This window comes from Cydia fagiglandana, chromosome 17, assembly GCF_963556715.1.
Source record: "Cydia fagiglandana chromosome 17, ilCydFagi1.1, whole genome shotgun sequence".
NCBI classification, from domain to species: domain Eukaryota; kingdom Metazoa; phylum Arthropoda; class Insecta; order Lepidoptera; family Tortricidae; genus Cydia; species Cydia fagiglandana.
In genome coordinates, this window is record NC_085948.1 from 10,478,020 (window position 1) to 10,501,330 (window position 23,311).

The following is a 23,311-nucleotide window of genomic DNA, read 5'->3' on the forward strand; positions in this document are numbered from 1 at the left end:
CGAGCCGTCCTACCGTTTAGCCGTTTGTAGGACGGTAGGAGTGTGAATGTGTGGCTTTATAAAACTGCGTCCTTAAAAGCCATCTCTTTCTCGCTCTCACTCATGGGTGCGGTTGTCTGTTACACGGCTTTAATGGACATACATACGGCGGATCACCTTACACACGATCGAACATGCGCCGGACCGCAAAGTCGCGGTCCGGGCGTCTGTAAGGCCAAGCGCGTACCACGAGTTTAATTTTTGCGACACGATTTTAAGCCCCCTACAGACTATGCGCGTGAATCGCGGGCGAAGCCGCGAACGCGAGTGTGGAGTCGATTTCGCTGTCTGCGAACATCGACGCCACACTCGCGTTCGCGGCTTCGCGCCGCGATTCGCGCACGAATGTGGAGGGGGCTTTAGAATCACGCTGTAATTTATCGCAGAAAATTCACTGCGCGCACTGCGATGAAAAGTCGACGATTTGTTCATTCTCGACATGGATTTCGTACCAGTCGCTTGTCGTGAAACAATATGCAATCGCTGTATGACTTTGAGTATTTATACCACAAAGGTGATCTCCTTCTATTTCTATAATTAAACGGTCAACATCTAGCGTCTCATCTTGTGACTCCATTGGAGAAGCAGGTTCCGATATGTTGACTCTTGGAGAGCGAAATGCCGACTGAGGTCCGGGTGCGATTTTATTATCGCAGTGCGCGCGGGGCCATACAACTCCGTATGCTGCAATTCACTTTGTGACAATCGCGTCGCGAGCAGTCGCGGAAAAATGTGACAAATCACAATTTTAAAATCGCTGCGATTTTTTTGTCGCATATGCGTGCACTGCCGTTTATATGACATACGTTACATTTCTGCGACTAAATTATCGCGCGACAAAAAGTCGTGGTGCGCGCTTGGCCTAATATTTTACATATTATTTATCATAGATTCTTTATAAGGCACCATCATACACGACACGAGCTGTTTTTCTAAAGAATTTCAGTGCCTAAATCTCTATGGGCAATTAATTAATTCAGAATGAACTCCCTCACGACTATGACCATACATAGAGATCTTTTCCTACAAAAAAATAAATTATTGAATGACCATGTATATTCAGACTCTGAATTTCTCAAATAATAATATGTATAATATAAATAATATTATCTAAAGTTGATAAATAGATTGTATTAGATTGTTAGTAATTTAAGAAAAACAAGTTAAATATCTGTTATTAATAAAATAAAAGTGGGTAGGTATTATAATTATAACTGGTGTTTATCTTAATAATGCATCTGCATTAGTTTTTCCTATACATAAATTAACACAAGAAAACAAATAACTATCATATATTTAAGTGGGTATTTCATGATAAATTTTATTGTCCAGCTACTCTGGCAGCTCCGATAAGTTGATGAAAACTAACGCAATGACCCTATATACAACAAAACTAAGCCAGTACTAGTAACGTACATAGCTTAAAAATAAATGAATCCTTATTATATTGATATTATATATTATAAATGCGAATGTAACACTGTTTGTCGGTCTACTGAGGAAGGAAATATATATAAATATTTATCACGAAAATAACCATTCTACACGGTCGAAGTCGCGGGCAGAAGCTAGTAACTAACTAAGAATTATCTATATAACATAAAAACAAAAAAATAAAGATAGGTATAATTGATTTTCAATGCAATAATGCACCCTACAGTACTTTTTCATACAGTGGACGAAAACTGACTCATATGTGGACGAAAAGTAGCTCACAGGCGGACGGAAACTGAAATAACCCTACTTTTTCAAAATATATTTTTTATAATATAAACCGTAAATATTATTTAAGGTCACGTAATATTAACCTAAAATAGACAATATGAGCAATACAAACAAATATAGCACATTTAAGTAAGACTACTTAAATAATTTTTTTTTGCATTTCAAAGTAGGCATCTCCTATAATTGGACGGTATCTGACACAATTACCCTAATTTGGGATTGTAATCAAGAACATCGGTCGCCGCAGTTTTATTTCCATTGAAAGTTAATGTTATCTGACGATATTGATGCCGCCCGCCATTTATATGCTGGTCCAGTTGTCTTGCTGAGTTTGTGTATATATGGCAAATAGAACAATAAAACCTTAATGTTTTATGATTTAATGAGCTTGATTGTTCCATTATAAGTTACTTATTCTTATAAGACTTTATTACAAGATCAACCACCTCTGCAATTTACCTAATTGCTCTTAAAAGGTGAGGCAGGTGGTGCTTGTAAAAATTAATGATGGTGGTACCGTGGTGGTAGGTACCTGAATTTATAGTGGGTACTAGTGGGTAGTCATTAAAATGGCGGAGTTAGGTACAAGTTATAGGTACAGTATATATTTTATAATTTGTAAAAATTCTGATTGGATTGTAAGTAATGTAATCATTATAGCAAATTACAGGTAGGTACTCAAATAGAAAGGTAAATAACATAATGCTAGAAAGATAGATACTGAAGAGGACTTTACATTTAATACGTAGAGGTAGGTAATAAATTTTTTTTATATTGATGCACCGGTTCTGTCTGTACTATATTTCGTCTTCCTCAATAATACCTATACAAGACTGACTTGGGACTATTAGTTAAAGTTGGCCTTAATTTTAGCATATTATGATATATATCGTAAACTTATCATACACAATTATTGATCTTGTACATCGTACATCCCTTATATAAAAAATAAAAATAATTAAACTTAAAACTTACTTACTGTTTTATAAAATTATAACTAAATTACAAATGACAACCTATTGAACACATCGTAAAAACGTACATCGATAAAATATCTCCCCATAAGCATTTACTTGTGGTGCTTAAATAACTACTATATTAAAATAATATACATTCGTAAATAAAATAGATGATAGGCGACAAAAAGCCATCTAAATAACATAAAACTGACCTACTCGTCCTGCAAATCCAACAAACTTTATTGATTAAAGATTTTAATTTTAAAATTGACGCTTACCGCGTTAACTATACAATCTATTTTCCAACGTCAATAAACGTTTTGTACAGTGCAAAATGTATAATATCAAAGGGAGCTGTTCACGCACAAGCACGATATTTTACTATGCAGTCGGCCACAGGCCACAGACTGCAGTAGACCAAGCAGTAGACATCTATAAATACTACTCTTTACCCCGGCTACTCACGTAACGATAAATCGTTGCGATAAAACTGTGCAGTCCGACTGTGCAGATAAATCGAACCGTGTGTATGCAGCGAAATGATATACATGGAAGTATTCTGTCCGCTCAATTATGACCCAACGCAAACTACCCCGCGATAGGCGGTACTTACAAACTGCTCGATTGGCAATCTCAGTACGCGACCGAGATGACAGTCAGTGACAAATGGCTAAATTGATTTATAAAAACAACGTTTTTGTAATAAAAATATATTCATGTGTCGTGAAGTGGTGCAGAAGTTATTTTAGTTCATACCAAGGACAATGGAATCACTTTTCACTTGTAGTAAACAGATAACTTCAGTAAAATTTGGAAAAAACATGAAGATTTGTTTTCAATACTACCGTGCTAAGCTAAAACGTAACAACTGCATACGACTTTCATAACAACATACGACTTTTTAAATTGCGAGGATAATAGGGATGGTGTTATGCCAAATGAAGTAGACTATTTTATTAACTTGTGTTTGGTTTAGGTATTTTCTATATAATTATAAATAAATTCCTTCTTACAGATTTGTATTTTCCTTTTTTATTTCATGAGATGGAGCTATAAAAAACTACCTAGTTCTTTCAAATTAATAATCAAATTTGGTATTGCCATTTTACATTACTTTCCATTCAGATTCCCACAAGATGCTATTCGCAGAGAACTATGGAAAAAAGCGTCCAATTAGAGAGACATGAAATTGAGTGGATGCCTGGCAAGATATCTAGAATGGTGTACTTTCGTTTGGGCCAAATACATTTCGCCAAATTTCACTTCCCAACAAACTTATCGCAATAATTTCATTTCCCAAAGAAACCTTTAGCAAAGTTACACTTCGCATATAATTTATTTGGTCAAATTATCATTTGGCATGATTTTACTTTGTCAAATGTTATTAGGACAAAAACTTATTTAGCAAACGTTTTTTATTGTCTAATATTATATTCCAAAAAGACATGCTGCGCCGACCCCAAGTGAATGGAACAAGGGCAAGAGAATGATGATTATATTACAATGAAGTATTTGAACAAATTAAATTATAATTATAATTATTTATTATTTTTCAGTTGATGATTATATTCCAAAAAGATGTTTGGTCAAAATTGTCACTTCGCAAATTTGACAAATAAGCATATCTATTTAAAGTAATTTTTGTTATGTTAATATAGGTACGTTAAATTCTACGTAATTTGGGTGGGTTGGGTTAGGTTTGAACTGCGATCCTCACAAAACGGAACCACTATCAGAAAAGTGGGTTAGGTTAGGTTAGAACTGTGACCCTCACAGAATCGAAATGCTATTAGAAAAGTGGGTTAGGTTAGAACTGCCGTCCATACAGAAACGAAATACTGTGTACTAGAAAAAGGTCATCGAAGTGGATTAATTAATTTAATAGAATAACGAGATGTAAAAAAAAATTGCATGTTATTTTAGACTAAAATGTGGTTTAAAAATTGGTAGTTATTTACAATTTTTGGGTTACAATGATTACTTTGGTGTTATTTGCTTTAATAGAATAGCAAGATGTAGCAAATTTGGTTATCATTTTATATTAAAATGGAGTTTTAATTTTAGTGATCATTTACTACATATTTTTGAGGAATGTTTTTTTTGACGTTACATTTTACTATGTACATATATGTAATGATCAGCTAAATACCAGACAAATAAATTCCGCAGCCTCCTCTCTATTGGTACCTATGTAAATTGTATGCCGTGCAATATTTTGGGACATGTAAGTTATGCTTAATGATACATTTGACTAAATAATATTTGGTAAAATGAAACTTGTCCAAGTAATTATTTGCTAAACAATAACTTGCCAAAAAAGACTATTGCTAACTGAAAATATGCGATAAGTTGTTTTGCCGAACATTTTTTTGGGAAATGATAATTTGGGAAACATAGTTTGGGATGTGATACTTTGGGAAACGTTTTTGGGCCATTCGTTAGTAAACCATCTAGAATATGTTCTATTCATGAGATATAACCCGTGAGATAATCATACCCGGTCTCCTATATGTAGATACATTTTTCCTATCATGCTTTCACTGAATTAATTTAACAAATGCACACAGAAAAGAGCGGCAAATTTAGAAAATGTAAGCGCGCAAACGGCTGTGGTCCCATACAAAATTTTCATTTTGCACCTTTTTCTACTGACAAACTTGCTTGACCGGCTATATACATATAAAATATTCTGAACTGAAAGTGGGGATTTATTGTGACTCCGCCTGTTCAAATATTTTTGACCCGATTCTTGTACCCATGTAAATTTTGCAGACTGTATAGCCAGTCCGATTTCTAAGCTCAAGTTCGCCATACATTTACTGTGGCGTACTTGATCTTAGAAAAACGGACAGACTATACCTGAACGTGACTTCGCACTGCCATACAGATACATAATAAAATATACAAAATACTTATTATAGCGGAATACATTTATACAACAATGATATATATTTACTTATGTTGAGTTAGTCTGTCATGTCATAACAACATTTTAACTAGTTATCTTTTAATCTGCATTAAATTATTATACGTGAATTATTTGACTGGTTCTTCAATGTATCGCATAAACCTATCCCTGTCCAAGTCATATTCTAATCAAATATGAACCGCGAACTCTAAGCGGCCAGTACGTACAGCAAGAAGGTTATTAGCGGATTAATGTCGCTGATTGGTAGTTATTGACATTATATGCATTTCATCTACACTTAGCTATGTACCATTAGAGTAATAAAGATGACTCTTATTTTGTTTACCAGCTTTGATTACAGGCTCTGTAAACGCGTCGTTCTATTTGAATGTAGGCGTAATTGTGTGTGTGTGCTAATTTGGCCCGAGAATTTGAACGGTAATGTTCCTAAAGGCGGTTTCCATACTAAATATATGCGTTCACTGTGTGTATGACAAATCGTTACGATAATCGACATACAGACGGTTCGATTTATCTGCACAGTCGGACTGCACAGTTTTATCGCAACGATTTATCGTTACGTGAGTAGCCGGGGTTAGCCTCCTCCACACTCGTGCGCGAATCGCGGCGAACGCGAGTGTGGCGTCGTTTTTCGCAGACAGCGAAATCGACTCCACATTTGCGTTCGCGGCTTCGCCCGCGATTCACGCGCATAGTCTGGAGGGGGCTTTTGGCCTACCGCTAACATATAAAATAGACATTTCGTTATCTTCTCTCTACTGCTCTTTTTTGAAATAAGGTGCAGCAGGGTAATTTTAATTAAAATAGCAAATATATTACGTTAGGGACTATTTTATTTTAGTCATTTAAAAAAGTCATTTCAAACATATACAGTGAGAAACTGTGTAAACAAAATAACATTATAAACAGTTTTGCAGGGAACTAAATTAGATCGTATGGTTATTTCTTGTATTAATAATAGTAATAAAAAAAAAGAATCGTACTTGCTTTGTCTTACGTTAGTACTGGCACCCAAGACAAGGGATATAACCGATATAGGGAGAGTATTTTAACTTATTTACTGTCAAATTTGGTTTGCCAGACTATATAGGTATAGTAATATATATATGGTCAAGCAAATCTTGTCAATAGAAACTATAAGTATATGAGTAGGCTAACCTCGTAAGTCCCCGTATACTTGTACAAGTACAAATTAAATTCTAGTTTTGAGCTCATATACACATAAAAGAAAGTTCCAAATTCAAAAGTGCAAGAATTGGCCTGAGTCTTACGAGGCTAAATAATAATATATTTCTACTCAAGTAAGTATCAACCGCAAGCAAGATGCCTAAGTAAGCGCTGCAGCCTGCAGTAGCGAAAGTGTTTCTACAGTATGTAGAGTTTCTAGTTTTATATACTTGGTCAAGCAGATCTTGTCAGTAGAAAAAGGCGGGAAATATGAAAAATGTAGGCGCGAAGGGATATCGTCCCATAGAAAATTTGAATTTCGCGCCTTTTTTTACTGACAAGATTTGCTTGACCAGCTATAGATATTTACCAGTTTAAAAATTATCGCGCTTTCGAAGTTACCCCAATGCACCTTACTTGACACCCTTCAACAATGTCAGCACTTGGCCGTCAAATCGGACAGTGAATGGTTTTCTGTAATATGTTGCCATTTAATTTAATTTTATACTGGTAACACTACTTTGACACTGACGTTACAGAGTTCTATATTGTTTATGACTCCTTCAAACTCTTTTTTAGGAAATTGTGATCATGGCGGTACGTGTTTTGTTAATAATCAGTGAATTTATCCATATTAATCTGTGAAAATATTAGCAATTGAGGAATTAGTTACTGTTTAAGTGGTTTGAAATTCATCCGTGTGCATTAGTAATGCTATATTTTTAGTCTTAACGTTCGTTGTGAGGCTTAACCTTAAATCTTGAGGTGATCAAGTCAACATACAAAACAAGAAATTATTTGTGAGAAGATGCCTCTTTTGAATTGAATATGTATTTTTCAGCGTGTACCACCGCCCGCGTTGAACAAAGGCAAAAAGGAGAAGAAGGAGAAGAAGCCTCCTAAAGACAACTCCAAAAATGTTATGCGAAATCTTCATATCAGGAAATTGTGCCTGAACATCTGTGTGGGAGAGTCCGGAGACAGGCTTACCCGTGCCGCTAAGGTTAGTATTCAATTTATTTACCATGAAAAATAATATGATAAAAGCCGGGTGTATTGTGTACTCGTCGACATGTTTAAGGTTATGTGGGAAGCAAGTGGTAGACTCAGAAGGTAGCATTGTACCTCTAAGGGTAGACAGCATGAATTGTTCAAGTCTCACAATTCATTTGTGTTGCTTTGTAAATTCATGCAATAGTATCATTTCTTATTTGCAACTTCTGAGCACTATTTCCTTACTGTTCAGAATACTAAAAGAAATTACAAAACACTTGTATCATCGATGTATGTTTTTCTCAAATCTTTTATGGTTTTGAAGATTATGTAGGTATTAAAATGTGTTTAATGAGTATGTGACTAATTGCTGTAATTTTTTATTCACTCCTGGAAAAGTAGCATTAATTTTAACAGCCATTTACAATTTGTTGATGTATTTAGGTTTAAAATTATTTATAGTCAATTATCTGTAGTACTATTTGATTAATGTAGAGTGGAATGTTATTTTAAGAGTTGTCGTTGATTTCCAGGTGTTGGAGCAGTTGACTGGCCAGCAGCCCGTGTTCTCCAAGGCTCGCTACACTGTACGATCCTTCGGTATCAGGCGTAATGAAAAGATCGCTGTCCACTGCACCGTCCGAGGCGCCAAGGCCGAGGAAATCCTTGAAAGAGGTCTCAAAGTGAGTAGTGAATGCTGTGGTTATGGGCTTAGTTTATGCAAGTGAAGTGTGTGCTATGTAAGCTGGTGTTTTCTATGTATTTGTATATATTATATTTGGGGCCATTTATTACATAAGGCTACCAATTTGATTCCCTTTATGAGAGCAAAAGATTGTTTATGTTATACAGGGTCATTATTGGGCCGTTAGCCATATTGTGTGAGGTGATTAGTTAGGTCTTACTGAACAAAATTAAAATGTAAAATGTTTGAAACGGCCAAAAAAATTTTAGTGATTTCGGAGTTGATTCCATAGAAAAAGTTGTTCAGTATGGCCTACCTAATCACCTCACACAATATGGCTAACTGTCCAAAAATGACCCTGTATAACAGTTTCTAGGAACTGAGTAAATACCTCAATCAACTGATTTTGTCTAATCCCACTGGTGCCCATTTTTCGAATGGTATTAGACTAATATTATTTGTCCTCAAACTGTCAAGTTGTATGGGTTACTATGACAACACACTAATAATATTAGACTAATACCATTCGAAAAATGGGCCCCAGTTCTAATCTATGAAAGTTTCTGACATCTATTTTACTTACTTTTGATAACTTGATTGAGGATACCAATGTCTGCAATTAATAATTGCTCTTAATCACAGGAATATATTGGATTACAATGTGATTCTATAAATTTTATATTGCCGTCCTAAGCCAAATAGCACTATCTCAAAAACAAATGACGTCAAAAATGGAATTTTCAGATAAAGGACGAAGGAAGGAGATAGGTAAATTTTTGAAACAATTTCCAAAAATTGTAAAATTATTTGTGACGTGACTCCTGTCCTGTTATGTCCTATCATTATTTATTATAACCTGGTGTAATTTATGCTGTATATAAATTGCTACCCTATAGTTAAGATGCATGCTGCATGCGATCAAATATTTGTATACCTGCACCCGTGGGTAAGACATAGAGAAGCCTGTACATAATTTAACACCATAATTGTACCTATGTTTAAACAAATAAAAATTTCTGATTCTGAAAGGTAATGTGCATTATATTTTCATTTGAGATACTGCTAATTGGCTTAGCAGGGCAGTTAATATTTCGTTATTACAGGCTTAATTGAATATAAGATTATACTGTTTAGCATGAATTGTTCAAGTCTCACAAACTATTTGTGTTGCTTTGTAAATTCATGCAATAGCATTATTTCTAATTTGCAACTTCCAAACACTGAATTTTTACTGCTTGGAATACTAGAAGGAATTACATCCATTTCACTACTATATTTTTTTATGAAAGTATAAGTAAGTAGTATAACCTCCTAAGGCCCAAAGTCCTACCTATAGTACTTATTCAGTTCAATGAAATTTAAATCATATTCGATTGGAACAGAGTTGCTTTTTCTTTGTTTCGTTTAGTTTTTGAACAACGCAAAATCAACTCTATTTTCTACATTGTAGGTTCAAATTTCTGTGGCAAATTTTGTATTTTTCTTTTGTATGGCTGGGCCTTAGGAGGATAATGAAATGCTCCCATACCCTCATAAGGCCTATGGTCCTATCCCTAGTACTAATTACTACTTCACTGTTGACTTCAAATTCAACTGGCAATTTTTTTGTACCATGGGCCGTTGTCCTGTCGGTTACAAAACAATAGTGATGTATTTGCCAACAGCTACAGAAATCTCTTAGGTAGATTTTTCATTCAAAATACTTTTCTTAAATAATATAATATTGTGGATTTGCAAGACAGGGACAAATGGACAGCAATGGAGGAGGCCTTTACCCACTAGGGATTCATTAGTAAAACACATATTATAAGTCATAGTTTTATTTTTCAATTTTTTATGTAAACTCTTTACAATGAATTAAGGGCTTTTTTATTTTTTTATTTATTGTGGATTTGCAAGGCAGTAGCAGTCTTCTAAATAACTTAGTATAGCTTAAGTTGAAAGTGCATTGTCATAAAAAGGATGAAATTTCACTTACTTTCTATTAGTATTTTATGCCTATTCCTACTTTTCCTTGCAGGTAAGAGAATACGAGTTGCGTCGTGACAATTTCTCCGCGACCGGCAATTTCGGTTTTGGTATCCAGGAACACATTGATCTGGGTATCAAGTATGACCCTTCCATCGGTATCTATGGTCTTGACTTCTACGTTGTCCTAGGGCGACCTGGTAAGTTCATTGCATTTGTGTATAAAAGTATTAATAACTTATTAATAATATTACACTATAGAATATAGAGAATGTAGAGATCAAAATTAGTGTAATCTAAACAAACCAAATGTGCCATTCTCAACGAAGGGTACTTATTGTTGGTTGTCATTAAGGCGCTATTTCCATGTAGATTTAATTAGAGAACAAGCTTTTTTGACAACCTTTGGTTGGAAATGCCATAAATAATATGGACATCAGGACATGCTTTTATACCAATCAACACTAATGTACAAACATTGAGAATAGAATAGAAATTCATTAGTTTTGGATTCATAATATAAGAACCAAAAACCGGAGAAAAGAGTTAGGGCCAATACAGACGGACTGCAACCCGACCGCGATTTGTATGGGAACTGTAGGCCGACATTGCAGTTGACGTGCAGTTCCCATACAAGTTGCAGTTGGGTTGCAGTCTGTCTAGATCGGCAACTAGACAAACATTAATAACATTATGCTGATGAATTGTATTGCTAAATTGTTTGACAAGTTTAAAGTAACTGATTTGACCTATTTATTGGCATATCAAGTACACTCTTGCTATACTGTAATTTTATTGTAGTTTGGATTAAGCATGCACATTTGTTCAAAAGTGTAGAATTCACCAAACCTTCACTTTGTAAAGTATGTGCTATATGAAAACTTTATACAAAGAGATTTACTGCATTATTAAGTATTTCTCTATGTAATAAAGGTACATTATTATCTTTAAATATATGAAAACCTATTAACACTTAGACCAAAAAGATGTCAAACGCGCCCGCCGCGGCTACAGCCCAATATCAACCTTCGTGCATTCTAATAAGATTCACATTGATCTGTGCATATCGTCACAGATGTAGTAGTGTAATGAACATTCATTTGTACACTTACCCTTTATTAAAAATTGACTAATTTCCCCTTTCCAGGTTTCAACGTGGCGCACAGGAGACGCAAGACTGGCAAGGTTGGCTTCCCTCATCGCCTCACGAAAGAGGATGCCATGAAGTGGTTCCAGCAGAAATATGATGGTATCATCCTTAACAGTAAGAAGTGAGCTAAGAGTAAATGACCTGAAAAATATTACTGTCTTTATCTTTGTAACGTTCCTCCCATCACTATTTATATTTACGGTTACTCATGGTCTCTAAAAGAGACTGCTGATATTGTCGAGGCGAGTAATCCATTGTTTTTAAATTTTTCTCAAACTAGGCACTTAAAAGTAGGAAGGTCATTTTGGTGTGACTCTGTTGGAGCATGAAACAGTTAATACCGTTATGGTACTGAAAATACTCACCACTAATCTATCATAATCATTTGTCATACTCAAAAATGTCATGAACACGGTAAAAACCGTATTTAAAAGTATGATACCTTGACTACTTAGGTAGATTTACGACGCCATATCTAAGGATACTTATGGATGCTGTAGGCATGTTTACCGACGACGCCTTTAGGGATTCTTGTCACCTGTTCCCATACTAAATATTATTACAAAAATCACACGTTCAAGTGTGCTTCCACTTGGAAGTTGTGAACCCATAGTTTATTTTTTCGATGTGGCGCGCGCACAGCTCTTGTGAGCAAGGACCCCGCTACGGGCGAGCCTTGCTCATATGCATATCTGTCGCCAGTTTTCCCTTAGTCGCCTTATACGACACCCACGGGACGAGATGGTGCTATTCTTTTCTGATGCCGGCACCACACGGCGCTGAACTAGGGTTGCCATACGTCCCGGTACGCCGGGACATGTCCTGGTTTGAAGCATGATGTCCCGGTGTCCCGGCCCATAAGCAAATTGTCCCGGTTTATAAATCATAGTTATTTAGTAGGGGGCATTGAGACAGACAGACGACCGGACGGTCAACGAAGTGATCCTATATGGGCTCCGTTTTTTTCCTTTTGAAGTACGAACCCTAAAAATCTACCTACTATTATCTCGAAAAAATTTCGCGCTCGCTTCGCTCGCGTTTTCATTTAAGTTGAACTTTGGTACACATATATTATGTCAATCTATAACTCGAAGACGGACATGTAACGTAAATAAAATGAATTCTAAACATAGGCGTCACTTATTGGGGGGTAAATGAGACAGTTAATAAACAAAGTTTTGCAAACTATATGGTGTTATATATCAAGTGATAGAGCTGTGGGAATCTCAAATATATTTTATTAATAATTTTAAGATTAATAGTTTAGAAGTAATTTAAGTAAATAGACAAAAAATGATCACTTCCCCTCTTTATCTCCGAAACTACTAAAATAAAAAAAAAATACTAAATAGATGACAGAAAAACCTATTAGAAATATGCAGTCAAGCGTGCGTCGGACTTATTACTTAGTTTTTGATCGTCCCTTACGGGTCTTTTTTAAACATTTCACTCACGTTTCACATCAAAATATACATTGTTGAAAATTGTGTAATGTACGGAACCCTTGGAAGGCGAGTCCGACTCGCACTTGACCGGTTTTCTTTAAATGTCCCGGTCTGAGCCCCCACACTTATGGCAACCCTACACTGAACCCATAGTGGAAGCGTGGACTCCTGTAAAGAAGCTTCATAACCCCATATTGGGGGCACCCGGACCGGACAGGGAATGTGTTAAGTATAGCATTAGCATTCAAAAGTTTAAAAATACTGATATTTATTGCACCATTTTTGAGAAAAGCACTACCTTACACGATGGGCCAGCGCCGGCCACTCCAAGGGACGCATTTATGCGTTAGAGGGAGCAAGTGATATTGCTATCTCATTCTACCGCATGGCTGCGTCCCTTGGAGTGGCTGGCGCTGGCCCATCGTGAGAGGAGCCATATGACGGCTGGAAGGCTACATGCTGGCTTCGGATTCAATTAAACGGACTCCCAAGGTCGTCCGTTTAATACGAATCTGAAGCCTGCAAGTAGCTACTTCCGAACCTTGACAATAATGTACTATTACTCAAAGAGCATATAATCACCAATAAGTTACTCTATGATAATCACTACGGGTTCTACTATTACTTACTGCAAGTTAAGTCAATATTTTGACACTCAATTTGTCTTAGTCATACAGTAGTCATACGCATTAACCAGAACAGAACCTAAGGAGGTTTGTTGAACACATTCAGTGCCAGCGAGAACTACGAGCGTAGCCAATAACGAGGAAAACCGTATGTAGCGAAAAGCGCCTACAAACAGAGATCCCGCCTCAGCGCGCACCAGTCTAGCGTGAAAATAGCACGAAAATACAACTTTGCAAAAAAGAGTAAAAAATTAAAAAGTGGTAACACTGTAGTGTCGTCCCTTTCAAACCAATTTACATAAGAAAACGGGACGACACTACAGGGTTGGCACTTGTAATTGTTAATTTCTACTCTTTTTTGCCAAGCTGTAGAAATATAAAAAAATGTTTCTAAAAACTGCCGGAAGTAGTCAGAAGATGGCGACACTACCTTCACGTCGCTTGTCACCATAGCAACGAAATTTGTTTGAAGCAGTTTGATGGGACATTTTATACACAAACACACGGCCTTGAAGTGACCAATATGTACGGAAAAGGCGACGATGACGAGGATAATGTGCTTGCGCCTACAGAACCTCAAGTATGCTCGACGGATCCTGATGAGCGGAAGGCAGCCAGAGGCCTCCGTATCAAGCGCCGGCAGGAGGCTATTAAAAAGTAAGTTTTTGATGCTGTTTGCTATTAAACCAGCGAACACCGCCCATATAAATTTGAAAACGATATTAGAAGTAATCAGAGGTCACCTGTATAATGGTCCAAACAATTTAACAAGTACCTAGCATCCAACTATAGCCAACCGAACTTGTAACCAAAGGAACTCTTCCATGGAAAAACACAAATACATCGACTTTTTATGGTCATTAGAGAGGTCTCGAAGTACATGCAAATGAGAAGTAGGTACAGTCAGCAATAAGTGTCGAAAAAAAATTTTTTTTCACCTTATACTTTAGTCATTAAAATGGACTTCGGTCTGTTTGCCACACTTTTATTCCGTGATTTCTGATGTTAATGCCATTTCTGATCTACTTAGTTATAATGTATGATTTGCACTTATATAGAGCGGAAGCACCTCCCGAGGAAGCAGCGTTGGAAGAGGAACCCGGGCTCATTGAGCAGGCCACGGCCGCCGCGGCCGAGGAGCTCCAGCGGCTGGCGCTAGACGGGGCCGCCAAGGTCACCAACGTCAAAGTAACCACCGATGAGCGGGAGGTCATCCGTCGTGCGCTCTTTACCAAGAAGCAGACAAGTGAGTATTAACGTGGTTATCAGACTTATGGGCTTATTTATTCAGCAGGCTACCGTAGCCACCGGTTATCCCAGTTATCCGTGTGTGCGAGTGGGACAGGGACATCGCTATATACGTGCATAGTGGTGTCTCGCTCACACACTGGAGCGACGTGCGAAATTGCGGATGCACATCCGATCGTCCGCATAATAAATAAAATGTATTAAAAAAATACCAATATAGATAAGTAGGTAATTAAATACGGTATTAGCGCCATGAGAGTAAAATATATATAATATAGTCTGTCAAACAACTTTGTCAGTAGGAAAGGGCGCGTTATTAAATTGTCTAAGGGACGATAACCTGTCGCGCCTACATTTTTTAAATTTGCTGCTTTTTTCTATACTGACGGAATTGGCTCGACTAACAATATATATGTATATTTATAAAATAAATCAGTGCCTATTAACCATGGTGAACTTTTTCCATTAGTTATCACTTTCAGAAAATAAAAGTGTTGGCAACTTTGCCCAAGTCACTGCTGGGCAAAGTTATCAGCTCGCACTGTTTTTTGTTACCTACTTAAATTGAAACTCAATAAATGATGGTACTCAAACGTATTTCTTTGCAAATAATAAATAGCTATTACTTATAGCTGGTCAAGCAAATTTTGTCAGTAAAAAAAGGCGCTAAATTAAAATTTTCTATGGGACGATATCCCTTCGCGCCTACATTTTTCAAATTTGCCGCCTTTTTCTACTGACAAGATCTGCTTGACCAGCTATAATTTCCGTTTTCCACTTATTTTTAACTCTTTCCAAGTATCTATGCAAAAACTGGAAGCGGAAGCTGAGGATACCCAAGCGCGATATGAACTCATCACGGAAAACTGGGAAGTCATGTTAACTGTCAAGGATCCCCTGGACATTCAAGCGGCTATGAAAGAGCAGAAGGAGAAATGCGACTTTCTATTGGCTCAGAAAACTAAAATGATTGACGAGTTAAAGAACGACCTCAAACTCATGGACATCGCTTATTACGATGATTTAGAAAAACAAGTAGGTCGACACAGAATTTTGGTCGATATATAAGCATTCCACATTTATTAATTTATATTAATGCCCTTTCCTAATATGATTTAAGGACAAGGATATAAAAGAACTCTCGGACAGGATTGAAAAGCAGGTGTCCATAATGCAGAGAGCTTACCAGAAGCAGCTTGCGCTTATACAACAAGCCATCGAGATTGAGCGTGACGCTATGGTCGACCACAATAACAAGCGGTGGGATGCTTTATATAGGCAACGTGATAAGGAAGAAGTTGCTCATATGGAGTCTAAATCCGAGCAGGTCCGTTCTCAGACGTTCATATTATGATTTCGTTTCATTTATTTATCCATTAAATTTGTACAGCAGACGTTTTACTATTTCTAATTATACATTTTAATTTACATAAAATAATATTATAATTTTAATTTTAATATGAGTTGAATGTATGACATTATAATTTGACTTATTAAGAATGGCTTTTGATCTTTTTCTCCATATTCAACTTGTATTTTTTTTTACAGCTGGAAGAACATAAACTAGAGATGGAAGCTATTATGTGGGATCACCATGAAAAGTTTCGCGTTGCCAAAATTGAGCTAGAGGTCTTGATACAAGAACTACAAAAAGAACTCCAAAAATTAAAAGCCGCATGTATCATAAATACGGAAAAGATTGGGTATACCTATCAAGTGGGTAAATCATAAGAATATACATATGTACATATTTTATATCTTGAGAATTTAGGGCCCCTGAAGCGGTTATCTATCACACTGTTGCGGTTTCTACCACAGCGTAACAGACATGCTTAGATTTGTCTTGCTTAAAATACAAATTTACCGCATCCGGATGCAGTATACCAGCGCGATAGCCGTCTAAGAGGATATGGCCTTTGTGTGAAAGTATTAAAATAGTTTAGTTAAAGTTGTATCATATTTTAACAGGTTTTGAAAAAACGCGAAGAAGAAAATGTATTTGTGAGATCGCAACAAAAACGTAAGCTTAATAAAATGTCCGATGTCGCTAATAAATTGCGTGCGAAAATCCGTAAAGCCGCTGAAGATGGTGCCGTCGAAGAAATGAAGGCAGACGCGGAAATCATAAAATTAATGCAAGCAATGGACGATTTGGAAAAGAAATCTTATCAATTTTCTCATGTTAACAATTACAAATTTAGTCAGATTTGGCGCATGTCTATGGCGCGATGTACAGAACTGGCTAAACAGTTGAGACTGGCGGAAGTTGCTTTACACGCTCATATTTTATCAGAGCCACCGCCTCCGCCACCGCCACCTCTTCCGAAGAACCCTCTCTGGAAATACGGTAAGTCTATAGAATAACTTTGATTTATGTATTTTTATGTGTTATTTGTTTATTCGTAGGTTCTAAGTTTTAAAACATTTAATTTTATTATAGAACATGAAGCATCCAGTGAATCCCAAGCAGTAGCGGTCGCTGAAGAGGAACCAGTAGATCCTAAGGATATGGTAGCTAAAACAGCAAAAGATAAATTGGTAAACAAATGATGTACTACGGTATTATCAATATTTGGGCAGTAGGTACAGTCACGAACCGGGATTGTTGAGCCATTTAGTGTTCTTACTAGCTAAAAGGACATTCCATAGCGTAAGTATTGAACAACCAACTTAGCTAGGACCCTACATGGATCAACAACCGCGGTTCATGATGGTACATGCGGTGGTTTTATTATGATTAACCTTTGATTTATAGGTACGACACATCCTTCAATTGGTCGCTGATAACACGGGATTTCTAGTAGAAGATCGTTTACTAAAACTTATAGAAAAATATCAGCTTACATCAAGAAACTTATGCACTTTAGATTCCATTTTTATGGTAAGTTAGCTTTACTATTACTTACATATATTCATATACATTAAATTTATCTGCTTTATGTATGTCATGTCCTTCAGAGTTTAGTTTAGAATTTATAGCTAATGTTTAATACAATATTTAAGGGTACCCTGTCGAATAAGGGTAGGTTTATACATTTCCTAAGTTCTTGACATTTATTGCCGTTACAGGAAATGTGAATAACACTCATATTTGTTTTTCAGGCTCTTGAAATTCAAGCCGAGGAAGATGTTGAGTTACTGTGCAAAGTCTTTTTGAATTACGCTTTTTGTCCCGTTTGTGTTGAGACGGATAACGAATCGGAATCCATAGAACAATCTTCTATTCCTGTAAGCGTTTAAACTTGTAGTTAAATAATTGTTATATTAGTGAACTCGACTGACATGCGCACCAAAATACGATATGGTATATGATTGCAAAGGTAACTTTGCCTACTGAAACATGCATTACCATTAATAGGTACTTAATTTGTATAAATAAGATTTGTTAGTTTGAAAAAAAAAAACATTTAATAAAAAAAATGATTAATTTCGCTTCCACGGTAATACTCCCGGGCAAAGTTGCATAGTTTTACGGCACATATGCGGTTTCTCCCTTTCTTCTGATATACTATGATCCAAACTCTACTAACCTACTAACGTGCCGCATTTCAGGACGATGTCGCATCACGTCACACAGTCCCCAGATCAGTTCGAGGTAATATTTCTCAATTAAATTAACGATTGTCATAATTATGTAAGGTAAGATATTGTTGTAACTTGTAATATAGGAGAACGAATATTTAATTTGTTGGGTGATTTATCTGTGTAGGTGATAGGTCCTCAGTCCGGGCACGATCTAGTGTGGCAAAAAGTGTTTCAGCGAGTTCTCGATCAATCCACGTAGGATTTAGGTAAGTAAATACGTATTACAAGTTTGTAACTTTGCCCTGTATGCTCTGAGTAAGTGTGTATAAAACTACAAAAGTATTTAATTTAAATCACGATCATGAGCCGTGTAATTTTTTTGACGGTCCTTATGTAATTTTTGTGATTTTAAATTTAAACAAGTTTTTTAAAGCTCGATTACTGCCCTATGTACCCTGTTCCTTTTGATCTAAAGAAACCCTATTTTATTACAGAGGCCAGGAATTATCACCGTCAGACGTACAACTAATGACAGAAGCTGATGAAATCATACAAAAATGCGGAGAACTGAGTGGTAAATATTTTATATTTCACATATACTTGGTTGACTGATAGAGATAAGGTTGACTGGTAGAGATAAGGTTGATTGGTAGAGAATTCTTTTGGCATTAAGTCCGCCTTTTGTACGATAAGTAACTTCTTCCTTTTGTGCAATAAAATTCAAATTAAATAAATAAATATAACTCCTTAAAATCCCCATAAAGTCAGACCAAGCTAACTCTGCAGCGATTTTGATAACACAGACTGTGCAAGTGATATTTTAAACATAATAATTTCATAGAAGTTTGATGTTTATAATAACACTTGTACAGTCTGTGCTATCAATTTCATGGCAGAGTTAACTTGGTCTGACTCTATGCCCAAACCTTAGGTATTAACCTAATATACTAGTATTTTTGTTATAGAAGTGTAAACATATTTATTATTTTAGTATTTTTCATAAATCCGCTGTATTTTTAAAAGTGCTTTACCATAATATTCCATAACGTTTTAGTGGGCACAGCGGGTACTGGCGCGATCACGGAATCAGGAGTTTCAGCAAGTCAGCGGCGACCGCACGCGCGAGGTGTCACGGTCACCTCCCAACTCTCACTCGCTAAGAGCATCAAGGCCGTCAATACATTCCTTTGCCCATGTATGAACTTCTCTATTTTGTAATTACACAGACAAAAATAATATCCCATGTTATGGAGCTGTACGGCAATAAGCTTAAAAATAGGGTGTGTACGAAAAAAATATCTAAGTAATTTTGTGCGAGGACTTTTTCGGACTTGTGGAGGAGAACGATAAAATAAAAATACGGCCTTCATATTATTATTTGCTATAATGGCAAAACTTAAATGCAGCTTATACTCTGTGACGATTTATACGGCCTGTCAGCGTAATTAAAAAGTTTTTGGAGTTGATACAATTAAATTTGGGGCAAAAACCGGTTCTTGGTCAGGGTTCAACTTTATCTCATAAAAGTAAATTTTTCATGTAAAGTAAAATGCTCGACTTGGCGGGGGCACTGCCGTGCCCCCAGATTTTTTGGTAATATTGAAATGTTTAATTTTTTCTTTTCAGTGGGGCACTACTTAGAAATTGAACCAATGCAGGTACTTACAGCCTTAGGAGAGTTTGTCTCGGTATTCGTTCCTCCGGAGAAAAGGCGACTTTATGATATACTGTAAATATCAACAAATACCTACTTACATGGTGTTTAAGAATTTTAATTAACTTATTATTATCTACGTTGAATCCGAATTCAGAAATAGGGACAAATGCATGCATGCATTTGATTCATACGCGTATTGCTATCGAATACTTTTACCCGATCTTTGAGTTGCCATTAGTTGTTCCACTTTAGCATAATTCCATCGTACTTTGTATAAAAATAAAACGTAATACGACCTGTAATGTTTTAGTGATAGCGTTAAACCGCCCGATTTTACAACTCCATCCCGTAAATTAAAATCAGAGGAGATACAACAGTATTGGATGGAGTGGAAGGATGTGTTTCCATCAGAAAAGGACAAATTTTGGGATGGAATGCTTTCCGCGCTTAATAATTATTTGCCAATTTTACAAGGTAAGCAAAACTTCACCACCACTTTTTTGTACATACATATATGATATGATATAACATATAACACTATCAGCGTCGAGTGTCAGTGAATCTTGTTTAGCACAAACTGAATAAAATTTCATCCTCCTACCGCTATCCTGGCCCTTTTCCAACGTTCACTTGGGAGACCTGGGAGTCCGCAACTCTGCAACCTAATCCCAAGAATTAACATAGGCACTAGCTTTTAAGATAGTGACTGCACTCTTCCAACCCAGATAGAATTAGATCTTATTATAGGACTAACCCGTTTTCCTTCATAAAAAAGCGATGAATGCCAGAGTTAGAACCTGTGAACTTCAGTTTAAGTCTCACAGGCTCCTCTTCACGTTGGGCCAACGCCAACGCCAACGAGGGACGCATTTATGCGTTAGAGGGAGCAAGTGATATTGCTATCTCATTCTACCGCATGGCTGCGTCCCTCGTTGGCGTTGGCCCAACGTGAAGAGGAGCCTCCTCTACACGTTGGCCAAACGCTCCGCCAACGCTTAGCCCATGAGTTGGCCGTGACTTGGTCGGAACGCTACTACACGTAGCCACGTATTCGTCATTTTTAATTTTAAAAAACACAAAAAGCATGAACGTCCATCCTCGACCGCGTCCGAGCACGCACTGCCGATTGGGCCACGTGTAGATGCGTACCGCAATCGCTTGGCCAATCCCTTTGATATGCGGCCGAAAAACCGACACCGCGGCCAGCTCATCGCCAACCCGCGCGCCAAAATTTACACCAACCAACCGACACCAATACCCCCTCTACACGTTGTCCCAACATATTGGACCAATAGGTTGGGCCAACGTTTAGAGGAGCCATTACCGCTGGATCACCAACGCTTCCATAAATAAAACTGTTTTTTTAGAACGAGAAAGACTTCATGAAGAGGTATGCGGTCTCCGTCGTCGCAATGCGGCCCTGCGACGCCTTATGCGCGGCGCGTTGCCCGAACTACCCGTGGTGCAGCCAAAGTACATGGGTTCATACCCTAAAGCGTTCACGAGCACATTCCCCGATGATGTACCAGGACCAAGACCTTATTCGAGACTTCCGCCTATTTGAACATTATTAAGTCTTATAAAGGCTTGGCCACATACAGAGCGCGACGCAGCGCCGCGTCCGCGCCGCGTCCACGCCGCGCGACCGCGGCACATGCTAACAGGTTATCGACGTCAAACAGACTGCGTCCCGCCGGTATCACGCCCCGCTTCTGTCGCGCCCCGCGCCGCGCGGCCCCTTGCGTCCGCGCGGCGCGTGCGCAGCGCTGCGCCGAGCGAACGCGGCGGCCCGCCGCGTCGCGCAAGGTCACATCAGTAGGATCGGACGTTAGGCAGCGAGCGGTGCGCCGCGTTCCCGCGCGGCCGCGCCGCGTTCACGCGCGCCTTGAGGGCGTGTTGAGAGCGTCAGGCCGGCGCGATCGGCGCGCGCCCTGTTTGACCAGGCTTCGCGTCGTCACGCGGCGCGGACGCGGCGCTGCGTCGCGCTCTGTGTGTGGCCAAGCCTTAACGCGTCACGATAAAGATTCAAATACTGTCAACACTGGCTTGTATAGATGCATGTGTTATTGTTTCATGGGATGAACTATTACTTCAGCAAAAATCTTAAGTTTTTTTGCTGTGTGAATGTCTATTTGTACTACCTATTTAACAGTATCATTGCGGTCTATTTCTTTTTTTAATATTATTTTCATATACAAAATGGAATTTTTAGAATTTGGAGTTTTCCAATTTGTAATCCTGAAGCCTATTCCGTACATATAAATATAAACCTAGTATTTAATATTGTTAAACACGAGGTAACCAATTTCTCCAAATAATTTTAGGTATACGCAACAGGTTCCTGGGCAAAGTTGTAAAAAAGGGCAAAGTTGCGCACCAACCTTAATTTAAATGAATTATATATGATAATATAATATTTCAATCATGTTTTCGCCGTATAGGCGGTCAATTGTTTCGTGTGGTTTTGTTTATAGATACCTACTTAAGTGTGTATATCTATAGAATGCCATGTAAAGACAATTTCAATAAAATATTTATTTATTTTATTATAAGAAGCCATTTCTTTACTTAGGTATTTCTCATTCATAAACAGTAGAGGACCTACTTACCCGTTATCTGTCTCATATCTGTCTCTCAGAAAGCTTTTAGTCGGCTACCAAATTGTATCGAACCAACCCCTCAAAGGTGCGTGGGTCAGGGCAGGCGTGGCTCACTCCGCAATTTCGCCCCAATTTTGGGGCGCTGTCGCCATCTGCCTAGCAGCCATATCATATCTGTGCTGATATGGTGCTGATCGTAACAGACGCGTTTTGTTAGAGAGTGAGTCTTCTGCACCTAGTACTATTATTTATTCTGTGGTCAGGGTGACCTTGGTCTATCGGAAGCATCGGAAGCTTGGTTGACAGCCGTGAAGTCGGCGCCTTTTTTTTGAGGGCTTGTTCCGATTTGTGTTACAATCTAGAATCAGACAATTTGTTTGACCAACTATCAACCAACTATATATTTTGCTATTCGATAATTCAGTTGATCTCTAAAAATAAAGAAAGAAAATAAAATCAGTTGATTTAGTTCTTTCCTGTTAAAGTGAGATAGCAAACGACGAGCCGCAGTCAGTTTAAGCCTGGCACAGACTAAACTTCCAGGCCAAGTCGTAACTAATAATTTCGGAACGCCGTCCGGTTTGTCTTCTGTCAT

The 23,311-nt window shown here is 37.5% G+C and overlaps 2 protein-coding genes across 2 annotated transcripts; both read left to right on the plus strand.

The window, feature by feature from the left end:
- Window positions 1-7,275: 7,275 nt before the first annotated feature.
- On the plus strand, window positions 7,276-11,766 carry LOC134672455 (large ribosomal subunit protein uL5). The gene is made up of 5 exons (XM_063530375.1): window positions 7,276-7,416; window positions 7,661-7,822; window positions 8,346-8,495; window positions 10,518-10,665; window positions 11,613-11,766. The coding sequence occupies exons 1-5, from the start codon at window positions 7,411-7,413 to the stop codon at window positions 11,738-11,740; spliced, it is 594 nt and encodes a 197-aa protein (XP_063386445.1). The 5' UTR covers window positions 7,276-7,410; the 3' UTR covers window positions 11,741-11,766.
- A 2,392-nt stretch (window positions 11,767-14,158) lies between these two features.
- On the plus strand, window positions 14,159-20,192 carry LOC134672456 (dynein regulatory complex protein 1). The gene is made up of 14 exons (XM_063530376.1): window positions 14,159-14,343; window positions 14,745-14,932; window positions 15,734-15,969; window positions 16,055-16,261; window positions 16,483-16,650; window positions 16,903-17,281; window positions 17,375-17,472; window positions 17,690-17,815; window positions 18,037-18,162; window positions 18,487-18,529; window positions 18,644-18,725; window positions 18,954-19,033; window positions 19,514-19,654; window positions 20,086-20,192. The coding sequence occupies exons 1-14, from the start codon at window positions 14,210-14,212 to the stop codon at window positions 20,190-20,192; spliced, it is 2,115 nt and encodes a 704-aa protein (XP_063386446.1). The 5' UTR covers window positions 14,159-14,209.
- Window positions 20,193-23,311: the final 3,119 nt, after the last annotated feature.

Bases quoted from the DNA above. Each gene is read 5' to 3' on its own strand.
- LOC134672455 (XM_063530375.1), top strand. The intron at 7,823-8,345 runs GTTAGTATTCAA...GTTGATTTCCAG, and splicing joins GGCTTACCCGTGCCGCTAAG to GTGTTGGAGCAGTTGACTGG. The intron at 10,666-11,612 runs GTAAGTTCATTG...TCCCCTTTCCAG, and splicing joins CGTTGTCCTAGGGCGACCTG to GTTTCAACGTGGCGCACAGG.
- LOC134672456 (XM_063530376.1), top strand. From the start codon at position 14,210: ATGTACGGAAAAGGCGACGATGACGAGGATAATGTGCTTGCGCCTACA. The intron at 14,933-15,733 runs GTGAGTATTAAC...ACTCTTTCCAAG, and splicing joins CTTTACCAAGAAGCAGACAA to TATCTATGCAAAAACTGGAA. The intron at 17,473-17,689 runs GTAAACAAATGA...TTTGATTTATAG, and splicing joins AAACAGCAAAAGATAAATTG to GTACGACACATCCTTCAATT.